Genomic DNA, 21,190 nt, shown 5'->3' with positions numbered 1-21,190 from the left:
GGAGCCAGCCTGTTTTTTTGCATGGCTAAAATTAGTCATAAATCCAACTAAGGAAAAGCTAGATACAGTAGAGCGTCGATTATTCGAACGACCGCTTAACCGAACTGTGTACTCGCTCACTTTCAGATATCTGTAATGAAAAAAGTACGTGACTTAGCTGCTCGTAAGCGTGTAGGCTTGCTTAGACAGACCAAGATAAAGGATTTTTTTAAACGTTAATTTTGTGTACTGTGTGTATTGTTCATGCAAAATGCGTATGTAATATGTACGTACATATTTTTGTTTAATAAACTGTACCACATACTATATATTCCTACTAAAGTTGCCTTTGTACGTTACTTTGTAATACATACTTAAAGAGATGCCTGTTTTTATGAATAAATTTACTGTATAGTACTTCTTTTTGGCAAATAAACATGTACAGTTCGATTATCCGAACAAACCAGTTTTCCGAACACCCATGTCTCCCAATTACTTCGGATAATCGACGCTCTACTGTATTTTGAAACATTTAACTTATTAATTAATACAAGATTAGATTAAAAATAATTAATTCTTGCACCAGAGTGATCTTCATGAAGAACACTCATCTGGTAACAGTATGAATAACTATGCAATACATTCTCATATATGGTCGACCACCATATCGCTGCAGATTTTAAAATTTGGCTGGCAACAATCATTTATAATGGTATATTTATTATTCTGATTCAATGATACACATGATACAGAAAACAAAAACATTAAGAAACACTTACTGTACTTACATGCAGATTTGGCACAACAGGACATGTTTTTTTTACATTAAGATTAATCTCTACGGTGAGAAGGATTAAGAAATATCGATGTCTACAGTGTTTCAAAGACAACAGATCCCATTGCAGTAGACTGGTAGAGATTATTCCACACAGGTAAATTAGCAGCAGTGAAAAATCTGGCTAATCCAGGCAGGCTCTGTAGCAGCTGGTAGAGCAATGCCATGGTATGCCAAAGACCTGGGTTCGAGTCCTGGATCGAGCCTGCATTTTTTTGCTGAGAATGCTACATACTCACTGTACTTGTTTAAAAAAGGTAATGGAAATATCTATGAGCAAACTTATTTTTCAAGAAATAAAATTTAGTACATATTGAAAATTCAGGTGACAGGTGAAAATCTTCAGGTGTCATGACGACCATCTACCCTGTATTTGTCAACCCCAGCCTGCTGTTATTGAAAACTACATATATCCTTATTAATATTTTCTTTTCCTGCAGATCGAGATGAAGAGGATCCATATAGGGCTGTGGTGCAGTGGTACACTCGCCCAGACCAGTTACCAAGAACCGTCGAGAACCACGGGTTGCCATATCCAGAATTTTCCACCAAGTATGAAGTTGTTGAGGAACACAGGAAGTTTGATAATGATATTAGTTTGGAGACAATATTTAAACGATGCGTGGTAAGTATTTTCATGTCCACATACTACAGTGAAACCTGGATTTTTCATTCTTGTGTATTTTATGTTTTTCATCTTGGTTTCTTGAAAAACGTAAAATCGAGGTTCCAATGTACAGGATGATTCATAATTCTCTCTGGGGTTTCGAACAAGAACTATAACACACATACAGAAAAAAGATGCATATCAGTACATAAAGAATCTCTCCACATTTCAATGCTCAATATGTGCACCCCTGGTGATGCTGCAGACACCAATCCTGAAATCAAGTTTCTGCCAATCGTTTTGCAGATTCCCATTATGTACAGGATCAATAATAAATCCAGATTGACTAAAAATACAATTCATTTCAATATTTATTTTAGTTAAGGCAGCCAGTCTCCTTGAACCTGTTGTACCACACAAGAATTGTTTCATTTGTAGGTGCTTCTGTTTGGTACTTCGTACGGAATCTCAGCAAAAAGCTTGTTTTTATAGTTACAGAATCAATGCAAAGTAAATTGTAAGCTTAAGTGTAACCCTACTTTAATAATAATAATAATAAATAAATAAAAAATGATAAAATAAAATAAATTGTACCAATCACAACCAACTCATATTTAGTGAATTCTAAGACACAGAATGCTTTGTGTTCACCAGTGCACACCATTTTTGCGTTAACTGCATTGTACTGCCACCTAGCAGCTAAATTACCATTATGTGAGGGGGCCTATTACGAGTACAATCTTTGAGAGCTTCTCTATGCACTGATATGCACCTTTTTCCTCTGTGTTATAGCTCTGGTACTATAAAAGTTTGAAACCCCAAAAGGAATTATGAATCACCCTGTATATTATCATTTTATTGTAATGTATAAGACTTGATATTTTTTAAGATTTTTGTACCTTGAAATTGTACGCTGTCAATTACAATTTGCGGAGTGCATATACAATAAATGTAACGCAAAAAGAAATTGATGGAATATCATAAACAAAAGCATAGTAAGCCATGATTTGATGATGGGTGCGCTGCGTTAGTGGTTACTTAGTAATTCACAACATGTGTGTGGTTAATATTTACTGTATTTACACATGTAAAACTGTGGTGCGTATTATGCACAAAATAATTCAGACAGCCAACATGAAACCGTACAGGGTCATTCCATGATTTTGGGACACTTGCATTGATTTTTCATGTTTACGGAACCCTATCATGTTATATATTGTAGTAAAGCTTGAATCCTGCAGTTTCTGAATATGGAAACCGTATTCCATTCAAGATAACGACACTAATGTGAAATGCGGTTGAAATAAGTTCATCAAAAATGAAGGAACGTTCTTATTTTTATGGTACTTTGGAAAAAAGATAATAAAAGGAAAAAGGAAAAGATAGTAAAAATTAAAATGTATTACTGGCCAAATAATATAACATACATGGAGTGTGTAAATTCCTTAATGGAAGAAATCTTGTGCTGCTAAATGCTATTTGGAAGATCCTGAATGTGCCTTGTATAAATGTTACATTAGTCACGGAAAGAAAAAGTATATATTTCAAAAAAGAAGGAATGAGCAATTGAATAGGTATAACGTCATTCACTCTTGATCAACATAGGAACAGCTTTACGATCTACAACTAAGAAAGCCATTTCTTGAAACTGGATTGTACTGCGCATTATATATGAGATATAATTTTTTGTCACTTTTATGCATCCAAAACCAGTGTGCATTATACATGCACGCACACTATACACGTGTAAATACGGTAAATGATCTAAAGTTATAAATTATAAGGGAAGTTAAACTAACTTTCAGAAGTAAGAAAGGAGATCATATAAGAAGTAAAAATCATAAAATTAAAATAAATGTTAAAAATAAAAACTATTTAGAAAGCCATAAAAATGCACGTGGCTAATATTTTTAATGGAAAAACTACTTTGAGCTGTTAAATAGCATGGAGGAGATAAATCAGAAATAGTCCTCTGTGTCTCTCTTTTCCTCTCCTCCTTTTTATAAAGATAGAGAGAGAGAGAGAGAGAGAGAGGGTGCCAGAACATAACAGTACCAAAGTTAAAAACTCTGTTAAAAAGTAACCTAACATCCACCATTGATTTAGCCAGTAAGATGAGTTGATTACAGCCTAATATGAAATTCTTCAATAGTGGAGAAAATTAGTTATCTAGCAGCTCAAGATTGCATTCAGAACTGTAATACACATTGAGTATTGTGCATTTTGTCACATTTTTGTGAAGCCTTAAATTTCTAATGTTTTTAGGTGATCACCGCAGAACCCCACGAGTCACCCGCTTCAGTGGCGAAGAAACATGAAAATGGATTACCTGTGTTCGTTGTTCGTTTTAAACTCAGTGTGAAGAGGAGAAAGTATGAGATTGAAACACTGCAGAAAGAGGAGTTTGTGAAGAAGAAAGGTGCACGCCAGTCGTTGTTTATGGATAAATTGTTGAACAACTCATGCGACAAGAACAAAAATGGTTTGAATTGCGACCGGTCTCGTTCAGTATCGCCAGAAATCCCGTACACTGGTAAGTGTATGCAGTTGTTGGAATACAAGTGTGGTTTGGCTGCTGATCCCCACTTTATGCACAGAAAGGCTAATCAGGATGGGACCTACACTTTTGTTAATTGGATTATTGTACTATTCCAGATTGAGTTTTACATTTATAACAACTGTCTATATCGTGCCACAGTTGCCATATCCTGTTCTTAATCATGAGATGCATACCAATATTTTTCTTTGTACCAGTAACTGATAGAAAAATATTTTCTTCTTTTTGCTTCTTACCCCATTAAATACATGTGTTACTTTATGCATTGTTGTAACTGTAATTGCATTTTTTTTTATTTTGTATGTTATATTTTTGTTCTTGTATGTACTCTGTTGGCCTGAAGTCATGATCGGATGCTATTGATAGTGCAAGAACATATTATTCGCAAGCCAAATTGATGCAAAATGTTGTAGTAGGTTGATATTATGTGGTAATAAATTGTCTGCTTTTTCTGATAAGAGGTAAGTCCGTCCCAATAAAGTGTATAGGAGGCAGGTTTTTCAATAAGGGTGCATCCATATGATGCAGTTAATATTGTGCCATATTGTGCCGTCATGCATTATTCAGTTCAGTATAGTTGCTGGATTGATTACCTCGTTTTCTTTTACAATAATAGTAATACAGCATGTAACAAAAGTCCGGGAACACTTTAAAAAATTATTGTAGCCAAACGAGTAGCATTACAAAGTGACAAAGTACATAATTTCAAAGAGTAAAGTTGTAAGTTTTTTCCTCATTGCAGGTGTTACGTGTAGTTCCATATAACGTCGCAAGGTGGTGTCAATCAAGATGGCGCTTTCTGGAGCTGACAAGGCTTTCTGCATGCTAGAATTTGACAAAACAAAGAGTGCAACGGATAATTTTTTTTTATGAGGTTATGTAAAGGACCATGTATGTCCCTCCTCTTCCACGTGATGTTGTGGAACTCAAAAGGAGAATTGAACAAGCAACAGCCACAGTCTCGGAAGACATGTTGGGCCGTGTGTGGGAAGAGTTTGATTATCGCGTTGACATCGGGTCACACATGGTTCCCACATAGAGTGTTTGTAAAGTGAGTGTTGTTGAAAAAAACTTACAACTTTACTCTTTGAAATGATGTACTTTGTAATGCTACTCATTTGGCTACAATAATTTCTTTAAAGTGTTTCCGGACTTTTGTTACATGCTGTATATCAATATCTGATTGTGATTTTTTGGCCCACCCTGTATATATTTCTTGCATTGTAGAATTCTTCTAGTTTCAGATTCTTGATATTTGATCTAATGATATTTTGGGTATGCCTTTTTTTTTATTACAGCATGTGCATCTTGGAAATTCACTAGTACAGAAACAGTTTTTAAAAATTTATGGAAAGGAAAGATTACGAAAACAGAATTTCAGGACCACCTTCGTTAATCCCCCTCCTTTTCAGAAGAGCATCACAACAATATAAAAATAGTAAAAATAACCCATGGTGCAACAGCCCATGAGAGTCAGGGCCTGCCTACCGAATGCTTGCCTCAATTCCATCTGCCGAGGTAGGAGATCATCCGACCAGTTATGGGGTGACGTGTGATAAGCACACCAAATCCCCAGTTGTTGTTGTAGGTTTACGCTACTCATTCGTAGCTCTCCAATTTCCTCATGATGGTGAGTGCCCACCGGTTCTATACACAGGCTGAAATCTCAGGAGAAAAGTTGTTAGCTTCCCCAAGGAGACTCGAACCTGCATGCATCCTATAGTTGGAGCCCAAAGCATGACACCGCACGAACGTGGTGCGGGACATGACAACACTATACTGCATTAAACTTGTCAAAACTATGTTAATGTGCTTTTTATGAACAAAATTTTGAAACTGCCAGCTTGGTAGCAAGACCATTAAGTGGTTGACTTCCCAGTGAAGTTCATAAGTTTGAATCCTGATCTGGCCATTGCACAGTGGGCCAGAATTCTTAAAATGGGGACAAAAATTGAAATTCCTACTTGAAAGCTGAGCCTTTAAACCACTAGTTCCTCGTAGAACAATGATGGGGCTACCTCAAAACCCAAATAATTCCATCCAGATGTTAACGTAAGTGAGGATTTAAGGTGGGCAAAACCCATACATTTGACAAACGCCATTTCACAGACGTTTGGCACATCGTTTCACCCGTTGAGACTGGTCTTGAATTCTCAGATCCCTACCTGTGTTGGCTTCTGTTGCATATATTCTACATATCGTCAAGGTATGTACTTTCTGTGGGCACAGTATGAAATGATTTACTGAATTGTGGACATTGTTATACAAGCATGTTCATACGCTGTCATTTTCAGCTGAGTTGCAATGATATGTGTTTCTTCCATTTGACTTTCAAAATTTGTGGGACGAGGTAGGATGAAGACGTTTGTGCCGAATGATTGAATGGGTCTTATAAAAGCAACCAAGAGAAAACTGGCTGCGAACTCGTGCCTATTCTTAGTTACGAAATGTAAAAAGAATGTCGGTTGCTTATGATTTCACACCGGCAAATAAGCCTCAATTGTAATAGAATTGCATTAGAAAGTAGAATTTAATGCAACCTGATCAGATTCTGAATATAATGGGGACCAGATACAGAATCTCAGTCCTACCCACCTCTCACCTGGTATTCGGGAAGATCTGACAGTTTTTTTCACACCTTAATTTGCAACAAAGCGAGCGGTACTTCATCTGTTCAAGTGAGTTACATTTGTGGTGCTTGGCTGACAGAAATGGAAACAAATTTGAGAAGATCACTTAAAGAGCAGCAAATAGTCAGTTCTGACTGTCAATGCTAAGTGCATGGATTTGGTTCTTGACTTTTTCCTTGACATGTCGTATCGAATCGAATTGAAGAGGGGCAGGCTCGTGGAGAAGACAGTGCAAAAACGAAAGCTCTAAGAACCGAACGTCCAGGAGAAATTTAAACGCTTCGTGGGCATTTTTGTTGACAAGCCTAAACAAGATGGTATTTGCACTTCTAATGATGGCAAGAAAACACACTAATTCTTCCAGTGAAAATCACAGGCATCTACAAGGTGTTAATCAAACAATGCAACAATTTTGTAAAGACAATCGTCAAGTCTCCATACTAATGTTCACAGTTTTCGTGAATATGCGTTGGTAACTGTGAAATTTCTTGTAACATAATATTTCTGGTATTATATGTCCATTCCGTGCACACTATCTTGGTGCACGGTCCTGATTCCATAGCAGCAGCTGTTCTTTTAGTCGTCAGCTCTCTGAGGAGGTTCAAATAGGAAGAATCAAGAACATTAAGTGAGGGACTTTCCCGACAGAGCTCCCGAATTTCTGCCAATGAAGATCTTATGCATCATCTGCTCATTTTGTCTGATCCACTACCATCAAGCCTTTGGCTTTTGCCTGATAAGAAGTCATGTACGCTATAAGAAGACATCACTCGCTTGCTCGAGATCATAGTGTGTCGGATGAACCCCAACAATCGCCGGACCAATGGAAAATCTATCCACTACCAACAATGAAAGTGAAGGTTAAAGTTTATCTCAGTCAGTATATGAACACAGTGCACTGTAGTAAAATTTATTTCTTAGTGTAATGTTGGTGAAAATCATCATGCCCACTGCACCGTGCCATGAAGGAATATGGGGAAATGTGGAGGCTCCACATATTCATGATCTCAGTCATTTGTGGAGGCAAAGCGATCAGCACCATGTTGACCCCTCCCTCCCGGGTTGCCTCTGGGTACAGATTTATTACATGCTGTATTAACCCGAGCTGCTTTTATGCAGGAACTAGGCCAGAAAAAATTCCAACCGTAGATCACCCAACCCGAGAATCGAACCCGAGTCCTCACTTGGCAGTCCGACACTTTACCGACTGGACCCCCGTGCCTCCATTTGGTAGTGTTTCCATGTCAAGCACAGGATTTAACTGATTTTATGTTGCAAACTGCAGTTTTTTTTTTCAGTACATGAGCACAGGGCATTCTTTGTACACAACATGTTACTTTATTATTTTGCACTGCTATCATGTGAATAACTACAGAATTTGAATAATTTTATGTATTATATTATTTTATTAGAAACACTGACAGCCTAAAGTATCTCTATTCACCAATTCAGATTTTTGCCCCCATTTTTAGAATTCTGACCCACTGTGCATTGGTATTCTTTGTAGTTGTCCCTTTATCAATTTTATTGAATCATCTTACATCACACTAGCGTACGCAGTTTTTTATTTTGTAATTACCATTTATAATCTTCATTTTTAAAAGTTGTTCAAAGGCAAAAATGGAAGTAGGGATCATTTTGAGGCAGGTTGAATTTACCACTAGGTTTTCCAAGTTCTTTACTGCTCAGAATTTTATAAATGGGCTGTAGCCCCTTCAGTCCCCCCCCCCTCTTCCATGTTGCAATCAGCCAAAAGTGGCAGAATAGCAACATAACAAAAGTACAAAATTTTGAAAATAAGGTATTGAATTTCAGTTTCTGGTTTAAATGAGAATTTTACCAATGTCATTTCTGGCTCCAATATGCAATTGGGCTGATATTCATATTTGTAAGAGATTATTAATGATCATGTAGGTAAATCTCATTTGCAAGTAAAAACTTTTTATGTCTATAACAGGTCCTAGTGTGAAATATGAACTGGCCCCGGAGAATGAGTCGTCACCTGCTAGAAGCAAAGTGGGACGGAAGCCCAAAACCCAAGACAATGAAGTCAACAATGGAAGCAACAAATCATCAAAAGTGATAAGCAACAACAGATATACGGCAGTGGAGACTGTGGTGTCATCTGGTGGCAAGAAGCAGAAATTGAAATTTTTGTGCTACCGAACGGACGACAGGGACTCGAGTGAAACTAGCGATGTGGAAGTGAAGAAGAGAAGTAAATATATTCCTAAAGTTCGAGACGAAGACATCTCGGTGCTTCTAGATGATGAAAATGAAGAAGAACAAAGTGATAGCAGCGTCGAAATTTCACCAAAGAGACGTAAAAGATTACAAAATAATGATAAACCAATTCGGACAGACGTTGGTGAAAGTTACCGTGAGGATAAAAGCAGTTTGAGTTCGAGACGATCAGACAGGCGGTGTAGAGAACGGACAGCACTCAAGAAATCTACTAGTACCTCTGTTTTAGTTAATCGTCATAGTGCGCTGAACTTAGATTCACCAAGAGAGAAGCGAAAAGATAGTTCTTCCTCACAGGCATACAGTTGTAGTGATAATAAGTTCCAAAGATCTCCCAGTGCAAAGCTGAAAAGGCAAGCTCAGTCATTGACTAATATCCAGAGTAAGAGACTAGCTGAAGTAGACGATGACGATCATAGGCAAAAAGAAAGACATATAGTAGTTCAGGACAACTTAGAACTTCTCCGAAAGTGTTTACAACCTTCTGAAAAGTACTCGCAGTGTCGTAGTGTGAGGAAATCTGCCAGGGATAGGTGCAAAACGATTGGATCTTGTGATAACGATTCACCTCGCCGTCGTCTTAGCCGATCCGTGCCGAAAGTTAACTACTGGGAAGTTGAGTCCGATGTAGGGAATAGAGAGGTAAGTAGATTTTTCTTGCTTGCGTCAATATTGCAATTGTGCATGTGAATTAACTACTGTGGAAGCCCTGGATTTTATATTTTCCCGCAGTATATCTTGAGGATCCCAAGATGGCAAAATCTAATATTTTCCGACATTTGAAGGTTTTTCAGCTTGATTCCGTGAAAAATGTAAAATCGAGGTTCCACTGCTTTTGTAAAGCTAGTTTTTCAGGTAGTTGTTGACATAGATGTATCTGCACAATGTAACCAGTTTCTTTTAAGTATTTGCTTTTCTAGAAATCCAAATTGGGCCATTGCATCGTCACAGGTGGGGCACATAGACTATATATTTTTTTACATTAAAGTAGGGATGGGACCGATGAATCGGTACTCTTATCGGTATCGGCTGATATAGGCATATCGGTACGGATTATTTTACTGATCTGATATATCAATAAATATCTGATAATTTAGTGCAAAATTCTGCCATTTTGTTGTAATTCTTATGGATAATCTCCGTGCCCTTCTTTCTAAAAAAGTAAATGTCTAAATATTCAACTTCTTTTGCACTGCAGTCACCTTGAAACACATTTATTAAGGAGATCAATGATCATTTCAGGTTCTTCAAGGACCATTTCTAATTTTATATCGGATTGGTAGAATATCGGTTATTGCTATCAGTAAATTTTATATCGGTACTTTATCGGTATCAGCCAAAATTTCATATCAGCCCATCCCTACATTAAAGTAACTATTCTAACAGTTAAGGAACATTTTTCTTAGTTTGTATGCAACGAATTATTAAACTAAACACTGTTGATTAAACTTTACCACCCTAAGAGTATTTTCCCAGATTTACAGATATAGACAGTGGTGGCGCTAAGTAAAGAGCCGTCGTGCCATGGTTCTCTCCTCAAAAAAGGGACATGGTTTTCCGAAATATAATTAAGTTAATACCTTTACGAACAAGGAGATTCAAATCTCGCAAGCATTCAAGCTTATGGCCACCTCAATCTCTGCATCGCATCCCCAGCTGTTCTCTGCACTTGCGCCGGGCTATCGAAGCCGAGCACAGTGTGGCCCTAGGTTGACGCATGTGCAGATGCTTGAAAAAGTCCCGGTGGGAAACTGGATAGTAGGGTTTAGCTATGCTGGGCATAAGATACCAGCCGTGTCAATTTTTGTTCTGGCCGATGTGAGCGCTTTCGCAAACTTTGGAGAGAATTCGCTAATCTTGACCGATTTGAAATACCTACTGGAGAAGTTATTCGTGAGAAAGATACTTTTCTTCCCACTTGGGGAAAATGAACATAATATCTTCCGAAATGTATATAACCATTTAGATAAATGTGCATAAAGGGACATCCAGACTTTTTGTTATCAATTTAGTTCTTGAAGAAAAGACATATCCTTTGTTCTCATGCACACAAACACACACACGTGTTGGAACTGATGTTGACAATATTGTAGACATTTTCTGTAAAATAGAGTTGTCTAAATATCAAAGGGAACTTGCATCACCAGGCCATTTTTGACTTTTATATTTTAAAAAAATCACACAGAAAAGCTATAATTATACAGTAAAAACTGGATATCCCAGAACCTGTATAAGAAGGAAACCTGTAAATACGGAAAAAAAGTCCTCAGAACGGACCGATTTTATACCTGAAAATGACCTGCTTAAGGGGGAAACCTCCTTAACGCAGGAACGAATCACCATTTAAAGACCAACGAGATGTTTTTATTCTCATTAAGATGGAAATTTTTTCCTTTATTTTTTCGCTCGCAAGAAAACAATGCAATACTGTAAGTGGATCACGCCTCTGTTGCCACTCGCTTATCGGTAACATTGTCGATATGAAAGAATGTGCTACAATACTCATAGCTGTTACGATTCCGTTTCTTTCTTTCATCTCTTACCCTCTTCCTCCACCTTTCTTTGTCTATTTCTCCTGTTCTTTCGTCATCTTTCTATTTTTCTTGTTATCTCTCTTTGTTTCTTTCTTTTTTCTACACTTTTATCTCAGTCTTTCTTCACCTCTTATTCCATCTTTCTCTTTCCCTCTATGCACATCGTGCTACGACGCCAGGGGTCCCAGTTTCGAAAAGATACATAAGTACGTACTGTACGTTCTTACAATACTCTAAAAAGTGTACCAACATGTTGTGTAGTTACATAATTGTAATCTCTGCTATTCTTATTGTGACTGTATTGCATTTTTATTCATGTACGTACATGCATTAGTACTCTGCATTATAAGTAATGCGAAATGTAAAACTGTTTTTCCATTATTTCCTGCAGCGCTGTATAAAAAAAAGTAAAGTGCTCCCCTGTGCATAGCACCATGCCATGAAGGTGTATAGGGGGTGTGGGGGTAACGCCCCACACTTTCTTGATCCGGTCGTGAGTGGGGGTGATGTGATCAGCATCATGCCCCTGACCGCCTTTACCCTTCAGGGTTTCCCCCAGGTACCCATGTTATTCGACGCTGGGTGGGTGCCGGGGCCGCTTCCAACGTTAGAAAAGTTCCCGGATTTGAACCGGCCGGGGATCAAACCCGGGACCTTTAGCATGGTAGTCAGGCACGTTACCAACTGAGCCACCAGGACCACCCTGCAGCGCTGTATACTGTATTTAAGGTAAACCCTGTATAAGAAGGAAAACTGTTAAGACTGAAAATTTGCTCGGAACCATCATGTTCCAGTTTAGACAGGTTTTACTGTATATGAGTTTCACTCGAGATAGAATTCATTTTCTTGCATTGAATTTTACTTAACAATTTTTAGATCCACATTTTGTTTAGCAGATATTAATGGAGCTTTAGCTTTATTCATATTTTAGTTGTTGGTAACATTGGTTGTTGATGTGTCATGCTGTAGGTGCAAAATTGTAAACAAACCGAGGTGATTTTGGCAAGAACTTCCGTGTTCGACTCTGTCTCTAATTGTTCAGTGTTTTTAGTGAAGTGAAGGTGTCCTATGGTGTGTGTGAGGTAGGGTACTTAAGTGAAGATGAGTCAGATCAGTGAATTATTACATACACCGTTTTCCACAGTACTATACGATATTAAATTAAAAGTTAAACAAATTGGCCGGTCAACGTTAGATTTAAATATCAATCAATTATATTAAAAAGCCGTGGAAAAGGTGAGATACGTCAAAAGTTTAATAGTCACGCATACTTCTTACAAAATCTGGCCGACCTCCTTGGCAGAATGATCAGCACAGCATGCTACGATGCCAGGGTTGTGTGTTCGAATCCTAGCCTGGACATGGGCGTTCTTTGTGAATGTCCCTTCATCATATCATCATCACTCATCCTCATCTTCGTGATTAGCCAAAAGTAGCAGAAAAGCAAAGTCAAATCAATCTCAGGAACTCTGAATTTTTGTGTGGAATTTTACAAACGAAGTTCCATTTAAATTACCTCTTTCATTAGATTTCTACGACGTACACTAGCAAAGATTTTTTTTTTTGATTCTTGATCATGTTTGCATTACCCATCATACTAGCTGCTGACTGCCACTAGCTTTACTTAAGGACATGAGCAACAGTTTCAATGTCCAACCAGGCACAAGAACCCAAAACTGTCTTTCCCACCAACCTTTCCCCGCAGCGAGATGAAGAAAGAGATGTTTCTGCTCTGTATCGTTGTAGGAGGAGGAGAATATTAGCATTATGCTTATGGGAGTGTTACGTTATTTGTTCTCTTGAGAATACCAAACTAAAGATGATGTAGAAAAACACATGAACTGAAAGAAGACACATTGTGATACGGCTCTGTAAATTAGTGGCTTGAAGGAGCATTTTTTGCAAAAGTGTGTGAAGGTTTTGACTTTTCATGACACTGTGCATGGTAAACTGTGCTTCTGAATGTTCTTAAGTTGTTAAGGCAGTAGTACACTGCAGTATTTTTGTAGTCCATAGCGGTTGTGGTATTCATTGTAAGCGTAAAGTTACTTAGTGCTACATTATGACTTCTTTCTATGGAGCTTTGTGCATGTTTGAAACTATCGTTGGAAACGTAGCAAAGAGAAGTAGACATCAGCGAATCAGCTTTTTGTAGTCCTGGTGTTCACTGAAGTGCGTTGCCACAATAATGGAATTGAGAATTCTTGCAGGACGACAGTCGGTTGCCAGAGAGTGGTTGCGACAACTTTGATATGGGAGACGAGGACTTTAAGCCTAATTATTTTAAGTTGAGAAAACTGTGTCCGAAATCGGAACCGAGAACAAAATTAGAGAAATTGCTCTGCTTGAAGTTTAACAGGTCTCCAAGTGGCAAATACAAAGTTTCAGTATCGCCACAGTGTGTTTCCGGAACAGGGCATCCAGAAGAGCAACAGGTAAAAAACTACTAACGATAGTTACTCAGAATAAAAGTACTCTATTTACTTATGTATATTTCCTTCCAAAATTTTTGCCCCCCAAAACTGTGATGCATATTAAACACGAAATAATTTGGACAGCCAACATGAAACCATTGATAGTTTGCATGCCATTGCACACAATTTTAATCAGTTACATCTACAAAGTTCTGTGCATTACGAATGGTTGTCTCGAACAATTACAGTGTGACGCTTCCATTGAATGAAAAGTCCTTTACAGTAACGAGGCTAATGTTTCTGTTCATGGTGAAGTTAATAAACAGAATATGCGACACTTGTCATCTGATAAATAACTTTGGACAGAAACTGTCTCATAACGTTCCCATAGTGTTCTTGTGTTCCACCCTACTGAAAAAGAAACTGTACAGTCTGTGCGGAAAGTATTGACGCCAACAGCATTGACGTCAATTATTTTTGCGTTTTTACATAGGACCACCTATCTCCTAAACGACACCGTGAAAAGAGTTGTCGTTCATGGGCAGTAAACTACCACCTGTTCGTAGCTGCAAGTTTCAACTCGCTCAGTTTCGAGTGGGAGACGTTGTTGTACGTGCGCACGTGCGTGTGGTATTTCCTGTGAATTTTCGGCTGTTGTGTTGGTGTTCTGAGTTGATTTTGTGTGTGAAACGATGCCTTACAACATATTGAAGCCTGGTGATACTGAGCAGGTGATTGCCTTGTTTAGAGCAGGCATAAAAAGCACAGAAATCGCGACACAAACAGGCATGAACCTGAGAACAGTGCAACGTTTGGTGAGGACGAAGGTGGGGTCAAAATGCCTTGCCCAAAACCTAAGTCTGGTCTGCCTAGGAAAGGTCTGAAAAAACACTGCACATCATGAAAAGGCAACTAAGGAACCAACCTTCGTTAACAGCTAGGGAACTGAAAGAAAAAAGTCCTCTGTTGCTTGATAATGTGTCCCTTCGGACAATTCAGGAGAAGATCCATGATGACTTAGGGCTACACAGTTACAGAGCTCGCCCGAAACCTCGTCTTACAGAGAAGCATCGTAAGAAAAGATGGGATTTCTGTAAGAAATACAGTACCTGGACTGTTCATGAGTGGATAGAAGATTTGTGGATTGATGAAGCCACTTTCTTTGTTACTGGTAGTGGTTCCAAGCGAGTGTACCGAATCCCGGTGATGATCCCACCCTTCCTCAGTACACACATCCAACTATAAAACACCCTCCCAGGGTTCCTTTAGTTATGGTGGTGTAGGAGAGTTAGTTATTCTTCCTAAAAACCAGACCATGAATCAGTACTCCTATTTTGAGCTCTTAAATGATGTTTTGGAAGTGTCCTTTGAAAAAAGTGGAGCATCTTTTTTTATGCAGGATGGGGCTCCTTGTCACACAGCCAAAAGTGTGGTTTCGTGGCTCAAAGATGCTTGTGTCCCTTATTTTGATGATTGGCCAGGACAAAGCCCCGACCTCAACCCGATTGAAAACCTGTGGTCTATCATGAAGCGATGTTTAAGGAACAGGGACACATCTACACTCCTTAAGCTAGAAGCTGCCATAAGGGACATTTGGGTCAATCTGCCAGTTAATCTCCTCCAAAACCTGGCTTTGAGTGTTCCAAAACGACTGACAGAATGCCGGAAGCATAAAGGAGGGTCGACAAAATACTGACTACAAGGTGAGTAGTACAACATTGATTTTGTTGTTTGTTTGGTGTATACATCTGTTGTGGTTCTTGCTTTCACTGGTGTGGCGTCAATACTTTCCGCGCAGACTGTAAATAGTACCTTCTTCCTTAAGCAAGGATGATAAAACCACTTCATTGAAAAAATCCAAGTAGCCCTAAGCATTTAAGGTTCCGTCGAAGGAAAATGGACTAACCAATTGTGTTCCACACAATATGCCACACCATTAACTTAACAGCACTAATCATTCGGCTGTGATCTGTCCAAAATTGGCTTTTAGATAAAAGAAGTCGAATAATCAGTTTATGGACTTCCTTATGAGCAGAAACATTAGCCTCATTACTGCGAAGGACTTTTCATTCAATAGAAACATCACGTTGTAATTGTTCGAGACAACCATTCGTAATGTGCAGCACTTCGTAGATGTATCCGATTAAAATCGTGTGCAATGGCATGCAAACTTCTCTTCCTAGACGTCACTTCGATCTCTATGCGTTACTGATGCGCTAAAGACATTCTAATGTTAATTTCTGACACCTCGAAAAGGAGCAAATTGGTACAAGAATTCCGTCATAACTTCTTACTGGTTGAAGATACATTGAAAAACCTTCACCATTGCATTTCTCATGAAATTATAGCCTGATTTGATATACTATATCAACCCCTTCCCATTTGAAATTTTGAAGTTGAATACAAGATGGCCGCCGGAAACGTGGTATGGTCTACGACATTTTCCCCCTCGCCTATAACATGTGTAGGAACATTTCATTCCTGTCTGTCACGTATTTTTTTTATTTTATTCGACTGTCCTACGACTTTTGGCCCACCATGTATATGCCATTCACACTTCAGGGGTAAATATCAGATAGATAGAATGTCAGTATCAGAAAATGTTGTGTCAGTACTTTGTCAGTACCGTTAAAAAATTTCATATCAGTCCATCCATAATTTCGTAAAAATCTATTTTTGTCTCCTATTTTGTCACTCATTCTTATTAATATGTAAAGGCAGAAAAGCTACTTGAAATAAATAAGATATAATTATGAATGAAAGAATGTGAGTAATTTTCTCCAACAGAATATCACACTTGTCATCCTTGTTATTACTCATCTGATGAAGACTTAGAGTTGAAATACTGTTTTAAAACAAAATGTGTGCCAAGAATATTAGTAAAAGTGTACTTGTGTATTATTTACTCGTAATCATTGTGGGACAGAGGCGTAAGCTCTGCGTACTTTAATCAAAATACAATTACTTGTTCATATTTCAGAAACAAAACACAACACCAAGGGGGCGAAGAAAGCAGGATAAGTCAGAGAGCAGTGAAAGTGGTGATTTGAGGTCGTCTGCAAGGCAAAAGAAGAAGCATGTGGTTGCTCTCTTTTCAGACGAAGATGACAGTTCAGACAGGCATTCCTCGAGGCAACAGAGACTGAATTCCAGCTTGGAACCTCCTGTTTCTTCCAATACCCAATCACCATGCAGAACACCAAGGTCGTCCAAGGTTAGTGCCACTTGAGTGTCTTTCCATCAATCACGTGTGTGTTTGTATTAGATGGCCAAATCTGGATAAAATTTTAACTGGATATCAGATTATTTTCTATCTGGATATCGGATATTCTGATTTTCAGATTATCTGAAATGTCCAGAAATCTGAGTGTGTGCATTATCAGGACAATTTTATTGTTTATCCGGGGTGTAAGGGATGACCTCCCACGTAGTACACCCAATTGTCAACTTCACTTCCACATAGTACACCCAATTGTCAACTTCACTTCCACATAGTACACCCAATTGTCAACTTCACTTCCACATAGTACACCCAATTGTCAACTTCACTTCCACTTAGTACACCCAATTGTCAACTTCACTTCCACGTAGTACACCCAATTGTCAACTTCACTTCCACTTAGTACACCCTATTGTCAACTTCACTTCCACATAGTACACCCAATTGTCAACTTCACTTCCACTTAGTACACCCAATTGTCAACTTCACTTCCACGTAGTACACCCAATTGTCAACTTCACTTCCACATAGTACACCCAATTGTCAACTTCACTTCCACGTAGTACACCCAATTGTCAACCTCACTTCCATGTAGTACACCCAATTGTCAACCTCACTTCCACGTAGTACACCCTGGAATGTATTTTGCAGACGAACGAGGCTCTGGTGACTGGTACTATGGCCAGTATAATGTTGTGTGTGTTGTCCTTGTGTGTGCCGAGTGTCCCTTTACAGCCTCAGCTTTTAACAAAAGTTAGAATGTTTTGATACTTTAGTAACACAACATTGCAATTATGCTATTATAGTTATGGTAAGGGGCAGAACCCCGTATAATGTGATGGGTGCAAAATAGCCTAAGTGCTGACGCACCCAAAATTTTAGATTGAAATTCAATTTCAAATTTATTGTTTATCAGTTTTACAGGCTATCCACATATCCTTTTATTCATCATGTTTGTATTTCACTGTATCTGGATTTTCTACAAATTCATCATCAAATATGTACTATCCAGATATCCTTACTGTTCAGATTATCTGGATATTGGGATTGTCCATACTATTCAAATTATCCAGATATTGAAATTACCTGGATATCCAAGTATCTGAATGTCAAAGATATCTGAATTATCAGGATATTTAGATATCCAGATTATCCATTGCATCCAAAACTGATATCAAATAATTTGAAATCCGGATCTGCTGTGAATTTTGTAGTCATCCCTCGTCTATTCACCGATTTTCCTTCTATCGCTACCACCTGAAAACATATTATTGGGTTGGTGCGAATGAAATGTCCGCTTTGATGTCTGGTGGGAAACTCAGCACAACAACACAACACAGGGATTGACTGAGGTCACAGGTGTAACGTCATAAACTCTGTATACATCCAGCAAACAGGCTGGAGCACCCAGACAGTCAGGAGGCAGTGTGTTGCTGGGCAGGGTCGTCTGAAAGTGCACCATGGAGAACACACAATTGCGAGTGACTTTTCTTTACGAATGCAAACTGGGACATTCTGCTCAGCAAGCCGCCAAAAACATTTACAGTACATTTGGGCCAGGAATGGCAAATGAACGCACCATTTGCTGCTGGTTTGTCAAATTTTGTTCCGGTGACATAGCATTGCAAAAGGAGCCCCGTGAATATGGACCAACATCATGTTCGGATGAGCTCCTCAGGAACGCCGTGGAAACGGACCCTCGGAAAAGTGTTCGTGCCATTGCAGACGAGTTAGGCATACACCATACCACTGTCGTTCGGCGGCTCCATACGATCGGTAAAGTGAAAAAGTTTGACTCATGGGTACCACATGATTTGACACCGGCCAACGAGACTCTCTGTCTGGAGGTGTGCAGTTCTCCGAGTGTAAGGAATAACCGGGATGGTTTCCTGCATCGGATTGTCACTTCAGATGAAAAATGGATCTGCTATGACAATCGTAAAGGATCAGGACAATGGTTGGATCGTGATCAACGTCCAGGGCGGTTTCCGAAACCACCTCTCCACCCACGGAAGGTGTTGTTGCTGGTATGGTGGTCTATGGTGGTGTGATCCATCATGTCTTTCTCAGGCGAGGTGAAACCATCAATGCAGATCGTTACAGTGCTGAACTCCATGAAATGCACCGCAAATTTCTTTGCAAGCATCCAGGAATGGTCCACAGACATGGTGTCCTCATGTTGCAAGACAATGCATGTCGCTCAAAGGACGGTGCAGGCTCTCCATGAGTTGCAATATGAAACCCTTCCTCATCCAGCATATTCTCCCGACCTCTCTCCCACTGACTACGAACTCTTCCGACATCTCGATCACTTCCTGACAGGGAAGACCTTCGCTGATGATCAGGCGGTGCAACATGCCGTTGAGGAGTTATTTGCATCGCAGACTCCAGACTTCTTTCACCATGTAATCCAATTGTTGGCTGAGCGATGGAAAAAGTGTGTGGCTGCAGACGGCAATTATTTTGATTAACCACGTATTGTAGTTTTGATTTTTTTGGCCTTTGGCAATGACGCACCTGGGCCGGACATTTCATTCGCACCAATCCAATAGTTATTCATTTGCAACTTTTAGTTTGAGATGAAATGAAATTTTACGGTACCTTATGATGTTATCTGTTTTTTTGCTGTTGATGTTTTTGCACTGTTAATTATTGCTTTCGTCTGGTCTTTTGTTCATGGTTTCATTTAGAGTTATAATCATATTACAATGGTGTGTTTTACTGACTATCAATTCAAATAAAAATATGTAAATAACTTACGTGAGTGAGTAGGAATGTTTCAGAACGACATTTCGGAAGTCTGTACTACTTCTTCATCGGGTAATAAAATAAAAAACTTTAGGTGCCAAACATGGTACCGCGTTGTTAAATCATAAGTTGAGGATTCAGATAGGATTCAGATCGTAAGTTGAGGATACCTTTTCTATCCTCAACCTGAATCCTCAACTTATGATTTAACAACGCGGTACCATGTTTGGCACCTAAACTTTTTTTATTTTATTACCTGATGAAGGAAGTAGTACATACGGACTTCCGAAACGTCGTTCTGAAACATTCCTACTCACTCACGTAAGTTATTTATATATTATTATTTGAATTAGAGTTATAATAACTTACTCCATAGCACAACAGCCCTCCGAGAGCCAGTGCCTGTCAAGTTGCTACTCATTGGGTGACATGTGGTCAATGCATCAAGCCTCATTGCTGCTCATGACGCCAATTTTTTTGCAAATTTTTTACCTTTCTTGTACTATTTTGAACTTTACATCCTACCAGCCTCTGTGGCAGAGTGGCTAGTGTCATGTGCTGTGAAATCAGAAGTCGCATGTTTGAACCCTTGTCAGGCGTGGATGTATCATTATGTTTGTCTCATCACCAATTCATTACAGGGTGGGGTGTAAGGGGTGCTCCTTCCACGTAGTGCACCCAATAGTCAACCTCACTTCCACATAGTACACCTTGGACTGCAGACTAACGAGGCTCTGGCGATTGGCCCCATACCCAGTATAATTTTGTGTGTGTTGTCCTTATTTGTGCTGAGTGCTTCTTTCCAGCCTCAGCTTTAACGGAAGTCAGAATATTTTATGATTTTAGTTATGCAACGTTAGAGTTGTTCTGTGTAACGATAAGGGGCTGGACCCGGTATAATGTGATGGGTGCAAAATAGCCTTCGTGCTGACGCACCCAAAATTTTAAATTCAAATTCAAATTCATTACAGAGTTGCTACTCACTTTGAATTCTGCGTGAATTATGGCTCCAGGATTCTGCTGAATTTTTCTCCGTAAACATGAAAAATTGCAACTTTCCCATTGAATTTAAATATATTTATCAATGCCATGAGGCAGATTTTTCACATTTTAGCTTTTATTTTTATTGAGAAGGGAAAAAAAGCTGCATGGAAATAAAATAGAATTCTCTGTCTGTTTAGTTTACTTTGTTAGCATCCTTTGCAGAACAATCTATCTGACAGACGGTAGATTATTGCAAGATAAGATGTCTTGAAGTTGATTAGTTAAAATTGAGTTTGAAATTATATTCAATTAACAATTTTTCGAAGATTAGTATATCCAGTAACATTTGTGACTTGTGTTTGTACACGTTTTTCAGGTCTTAGTGTGTGAAATGGTAAATGTAAATTCCACAGCTTAAATTAAATATTTAAATTCAGG

The 21,190-nt window shown here is 38.7% G+C and overlaps 1 protein-coding gene across 3 annotated transcripts in view; it reads left to right on the top strand.

The window, feature by feature from the left end:
* Orc1 (origin recognition complex subunit 1) overlaps window positions 1-21,190 on the top strand; it is a 55,591-nt gene that overhangs the window by 9,211 nt on the left and 25,190 nt on the right. For 2 of the 3 annotated variants that reach the window (XM_083112300.1, XM_083112299.1), the window contains exons 3-7: window positions 1,255-1,439; window positions 3,687-3,954; window positions 8,566-9,494; window positions 13,597-13,821; window positions 16,781-17,014. In XM_083112300.1, coding sequence (XP_082968426.1) covers window positions 1,255-1,439; window positions 3,687-3,954; window positions 8,566-9,494; window positions 13,597-13,821; window positions 16,781-17,014 — 1,841 coding nt within the window. The remainder of the gene's footprint in view (window positions 1-1,254; window positions 1,440-3,686; window positions 3,955-8,565; window positions 9,495-13,596; window positions 13,822-16,780; window positions 17,015-21,190) is intronic. The other variant, XM_083112301.1, reaches the window with a different exon arrangement.

The sequence above is a fragment of the Lepisma saccharinum genome, chromosome 26 (assembly GCF_977018435.1).
Source record: "Lepisma saccharinum chromosome 26, izLepSacc3.1, whole genome shotgun sequence".
NCBI lineage: Eukaryota > Metazoa > Arthropoda > Insecta > Zygentoma > Lepismatidae > Lepisma > Lepisma saccharinum.
Note: the sequence above shows the minus strand (reverse complement) of the source record. Positions and strands in the feature narration are given on the sequence as shown.